General features: G+C 41.3%; 1 protein-coding gene across 1 annotated transcript; it reads left to right on the top strand.

The window, feature by feature from the left end:
• Positions 1 to 252: 252 nt before the first annotated feature.
• Positions 253 to 2,131, top strand: LOC103702822 (uncharacterized). The gene is made up of 2 exons (XM_088703600.1): positions 253 to 910; positions 1,903 to 2,131. The coding sequence occupies exon 1, from the start codon at positions 384 to 386 to the stop codon at positions 900 to 902; it is 519 nt and encodes a 172-aa protein (XP_088559726.1). The 5' UTR covers positions 253 to 383; the 3' UTR covers positions 903 to 910; positions 1,903 to 2,131.
• The last annotated feature ends 3,869 nt before the right edge of the window (positions 2,132 to 6,000 follow it).

Here is a 6,000-nt window from a genome sequence, read left to right on the forward strand (position 1 = left end):
GATTAATTCGGTGCCGTCCACCTTGAATCGGATGGTGTAGGGATAAAAATGCCCTTAGGAGTAATGTAATGCCCTTAGGAGTAATGTAAGTCCACAAGCACCACGGTCTTGGTGGGCCTAGCCCATAACCATGCTGCAGTGATGGAAGGAGAGAAACGGACGGAGCTACAGCTAAGCTGTCAATATGCTGCATGATGCCACGTCATCCGTTCGCACGCTTTAGGATAAGGACATGATTCCACGTCTCTCTTTTTATGTCGACCTATGGACCTCACCTTTTTTCGACGCGGCTTTCTTCCGAGCTAAGCTTCCCTCCCTCCATAATCAAATCCACGAACATATAGGCAGCTCTCCAGCCCCAGGAAGCGAGCGCGAGAGGCATCATGAGCTCCCTTGGATGCAGAACCTCGTCGCGATGCGTGGACGCACGTGTGCCTGTCAGGGCCACGTACGTCAACCTCTACAGGTGGCCGGAATCCGACGCGGAGTTCGTCAAGTCGGTGGCCGGGGGAGGTGGCGGCGGCGGTGTTATTAGGAGGAGTTGGGTTCGGAGTCCGGCGGTGGTGGATAGCTACTCATGCAGGCAGATGTACCTCCGGAGCTACACCTTCTCCAAGGAGAAGGAGAAGGAGAGCGTGCCGGAGAAGACGAGACGATGCCTGGCCAAGCTCAAGGAGAGGGCCCTCATCTACCATCGGAGGAAGAGTTCCGATTTGATCGATAATGATCTGTCTCGCGATTGGAAGAAGACTGCTCAGAGGAAGACGAACAAGAAGGGGTGTGTGGTGGCGGCGAGGAAGCTGAGAGAAGTCTCTTTTTCCGCGTTTCACTCCGTCTTCTGGCGTCTCCTCTCCTGCACCACCAATGCCGGCTCGACGGCTCGCCACCCACAAGAACAGTGAGGGTGGCGGTACTCCTCTAATTAATTCCATTTGCACTTTTTTTTCCCGGTTTGTTTTGCTGGATTTCTATCCCGTTCTTCCCAATCTCTCTTCTGCTTTCTCTTTTTTTAACCCCTTCTCTAGTTTGGATTTCTTTTTTTGTTTTATAAATATAAGTTGGTAGATGGTGCTTTAAATTTTCTTGCAGTTGCCAAAGTCCTAGACCATTGTTCCATAAAATAAGGCAATGGGATCCGGACTGCTTTGTCCTTCCTTCTCCAAACAGGCAACCGGTTTCCAGGGTCTGTAGTTTGGCCTCTCTCTCTCTCTCTCTCTCCTCTCTCAGAGTATCTTATGGACGCAATCTGCTCTGAGAAGCTGTCTTGTCTCTTCTTGCCCCCCCCCCCCCTCCCTGTTCATTGGCGTTTGGACTTCTTTTAGAGAAAGCCAAAGAGGAAAGAGACATGGGAGTGGAGAATGGAACCAACTGGCAGAAAAGTGGGATGTGACTGAGCGTCCCTGGGCCAAGGGCCCGGCCCATGCTGTTCGAAGTAACCTCTTTGGAGGATAGTTGACCACATTGGATAGCACTAGGATGTTTGCACATGGCTCCAGTGATTTCTGAATCTTTGTCTATAAACTTATTGATCAAAACGAAGAAAGTAACTAATTCGTCCCTAGATTTAAAAATTGTTTTTTTAATATTTTAAAATTTCTCACCATTTAGAGCTTAAATGATTGGAAATTCTATTTTTTTTCTAAAAACCTCACTGTTTTCTGCACCTTCTCTAAAAAATCAAGTAGACATTAGCTGGACAATCCCATCTCTCAACGAGGTTCTCCGTTTTGCACTCGTATATATTACAATTTTTCAAGTGAATATGTTCCCTTACTAATTTATGATCTCTTCATAATTATGCTGAAAAAACATGAGCACATGTCAACGTGGAATTAATGCTTATTAACCTTCGATCTTATTTTCACTGGAGCTATTTTATTATTTGCTCTTTTTATTCATCAGGAACCTTTTTCAGCTAATTCTGAGAAGATATTCCAAGGGTGCTAAGTTGAGAACATATCGATTAGATGTATGAGAGAGACATTTCTCGTACATAAAAGAAAGTCACAGAGATCTGATTCTGTTGTTGGGATGACTCTTAGTAAAATAGCACTGAGCAGCAGAGGGCTAGTAGCTGTGCAGCAAATGTTGTGATGTTTGATGCTGCCATAATCGTGTAGAATTACGTGTTTGTCAACTCTCTTAATAAATCACGATCGAGCAATGCATTTGAATCATGATCGAGATCGATTAGAAACTCATACGTCCATGCATGAGAGCTGCGATCTTCGTATATCCAGTACAAGCCTAGCTGAATTGATTTTGTGAGATAGCAGTGTGAAACTGCCCCTTGCTTTGTGTTTCGTGATCGTCACACGCAACAAACTGATATGTGATAAAATAGAGTATTGTAAAACTTAGACAAAGTAGCCGAGTAATTAACTGCTAAATAAATATGCTGTTCAATCTATTGTTGCATGTAAGCAGGGTATGCATGTGGTCCCCCCTTTTTTATACATGGCATGCTTCATCTAAAAAATTGTCGCGCCCCAAACCTGTAGGCTGTAGCGCTCCCCAGACCTAAAGCATATATGTAGGATGGACCATGCGAGCATGCAAGGCTACAAATCAAATCATAATAATTCCAAATCAGTAATAATAATTCTTCGATCCTCGAAAGCTGATTCAATCAAGATCTAAACAAAGTCATTCTTATAATCAATTATTCTAGAGTGACATAAGTCAAAATATACTAACTAATTTAAATCAAATAAATTGTTCTAACTAAACTAGACCAAATTAGGACTTCAATAACTGCAAATATCTTCAAAAGATCTAGCGTACTCCCCCAAGTCCTGAGCGATCATGATTCAAAATCTAAAAAAAGAAATAATAATGAGCTATACTAGCCTAGTAAGCGACATAACAACAGGTCTAAGCATGCTAAATAAATAAATAATTAAAAAATATGATGTTGACGGGAATAAATCAATTTTTGAATAATATATATATCGCTTTTGAAATTTACTATTATTTTTATAAATCGATACTAGAAATCTAACCTCAGGCTATGGTCACGTAATCTAGAATGCACAAAGTACCAAATACCACTATTCTAATCATCGATGGTTCGATGTCGAAACCAGTTTCTCAGATTATAAGTCAACAGGGCCAATGAATAATCTCCATTGCTAGAGATAGATCATAGCTATGCTGAGAATACATGCATATAAAACAAATTTCATAATTTGCCCAATCATATTTTCTAAATTTTATAACATAACATGTTTTAAAATAATTACTATCATAGCTATGTTTTAAAAAAGCTTCTTTCTCTAATCAAGGAAGAGGGTGGCTGTGGGTGGTGCTCGGGGTTAGGAAGCCACGGCAGAACAACGGGTGACCGGCGGCGACTGGCGGCCAGCAATGACTAGAGGCCAGCGGCGACTAGTTGCCGGCAGTGCCAAAATAGATCAAAATAGAGGTTATGACCACCTAAACCGTAGATCCAACGCATCCCGATAGCCGATGCTATGGCCACAGCTTTCCGCCACTGTGGGGGATCAAGAATAGCCTTTGGCGACAAGCGTCGGCTACGAAGGTAGCCCAAATCAGAAGAAAATAGGGTTAGATTCCGAAAATAAACGAAAACAGGGTATTTCCCTTCTTGGCCATATTCTAATGATCATCGGTCAGAATCGATAATTCAAAAGGTCTAGAAGGAAGAGGACTAACTTGAAGATGGTAGGGGCCTTGCCGGTTTTTTGGCGGCGATTGGCCATGGAGATGGTGCAAAGGATTCAAGAAAATCCTCCAACAGAGATCTCCAATCGAGGTTGGACCTCCAGTAGAGTGGAAGAAGGACTGAGAGGGCCTCTGAATAAGCTCGACCGCGACTGGAATCTGACCCAGAGTTGAATTCCATCCGATGATTTCGGGGGAGTAAGAAAACTCCGATCGAGAGTCTCTTTCCTTCAAATACACGCGTAGCACATGCCAATTTTTTTTTTTGGAGCCGAAGTATGCTTCTAGGCCGGTCAAAGGGACCTGGCCCAGTTCTTAATCATGCTCTAAAAGGGCATGGGTATTACCAAAATTCTTTTGGTTGTCTTCCACTTCTCTGATTCCCTAAGCTGCATCAACCTGGAAGAAGATGCTAACGTATGTGCTGTGGCAGTTCACAGCAGGGCAATGTTGCTGCATGGAAGTTTCTCATTGTGTGTTATTTTTGGGACTTTTCCATTCTCTCTAAAAGAGTGAACAGGATTTTTGTTCCTCTTTTTTTTTTCTCGAAAAAGAACAAGTGAAAAGGAAGAGAAGTACGGAATAAACTATATAACGTATCTACCAAATCTCTAAATAGTTGGGATACATGGTCTACATTCAACCACCAAATTCTCTCTCTCTCTCTCTCTCTCTGTGATTTGAGTTACGCGCCCAGTATTAGTTTCCTAGATACAAATCTAATTCTCTCATCTGTAGTGCATTACTTTTCCTTTAGCTCTCTTCCCTACTCTTACCATCCAGCACCATGCATCGAGGGGGTCTTTTTGGGCATGGTCCGGGCTTGGGCCCGAGTTGGCCCACCAATTGCCAATTCAAATCATCAGCCCATGGGCGTGGTAACAGGATGGGCATGGAAATGGTTATAACCTTTCACTATGGAGTATGGGGTAGTGCTGGAGGTTTTCTCTCTCATGTTTTTTTTTTTTCTTTTTTCTTGAGTCTGAAGTCTCTATAACATTAATTGGCGGAAATTTTCAAAAGCCAAATACATACGTAGAAGGCTACCTTTTGTGGGCTTAAAAATGGTTGTAGTTTGATGCCCATAATTCCAATTATTGCTTGGGATGGGTGCTAAAGAAGTGGCCGCCCGGCAACCGCACTACGATCATTTTACCCTGCTATTGGTTACTTTATCACCGCCACCACTTTTTGCCCTAGCAATATTGCTCTCTTCCTTTTGCCGATCGATTCGGTTATCCTCTCTTTACAAGTCACCTTTCACCGGACATAAAAAGAAGAAAGACATGAAAAATGATTAAATTCATTCTAGATCCACAGTGGTTTTTGGTTGGACCGATCCATTACTTAACTGATGGAATCTATCCAACCACGAAGCAACATGCACATACAAACAGACAAAACAGAACAAACCAGCTCATTCATATAAGAATGACCCCGCAAAGCTATAATAGATTCTTTTTCTTCAATATATCGGTTAGTATATATTAGCAAAACTATTTGAATATATTTTTTTATTCTTTATTATTCAATATCTTTATTATCTCTTCAGGCTTATTTGATGCTATATCTAGAGTAAACTATGGAAGGAGTCCTAAATGCTATTTTGCCGCAATATTATGATCAATTCGTTTGCCAAATGAGCGAGCTTTTTTTTTAATATAAATTAGATTTTTTAAACCAATCTAGAATAGATATATTTATGAATATCTAAAACTAAAATGTAATAATACAAGTTAAAAAAAAAAGCATATGTCACGACCGCTTCCAAACTAGAATTTACATGAATTGAACAATTTTTTTAAATATATTTAATTTTTTTAAAAAATAAAAAAAATAGTTTTTTTTTTTTGAGAATCTTATCTCAAAGAATGAATATTATTAATATTCGAAATTTTTTATCTAGAAAGTCGTCTAGCATCGGTCAAAAAAAAATTATACCATAACATTATATTTTTTTTGAAAAAATTTTTATTGCATACGATATTTCTTTGGATGCATCCCGTAAATGGGCGTACTTCTTTTCTCCGCGCATTTTTGCTTCGTAGACGCTACTCTCGGTGGATCTATTGGCCGTACGGAGGCCGGACGGCAGAGTTAAACCAGTGTCCCACTTCCGCGTCGTACCCGTCGGATCGATGTAATTGGGAGGTTAAGACATGGACGGGGAAACAAGGACAGAATAAGATCCCATCATTGCCGGAGGGCTGAGATACTGAGGACGCTGCTGCTTCACGGTTCGCTATCGCTCTGCTCCTCTCTGTTGCTATTTGCTGGCCTACTGAACTGCACACCGGCAAAGAGAAGCAGATTAAA

This window comes from Phoenix dactylifera, chromosome 8 (assembly GCF_051530095.1).
Source record: "Phoenix dactylifera cultivar Ajwa chromosome 8, Ajwa_hap1_PhDact_Kaust_v1.1, whole genome shotgun sequence".
NCBI lineage: Eukaryota > Viridiplantae > Streptophyta > Magnoliopsida > Arecales > Arecaceae > Phoenix > Phoenix dactylifera.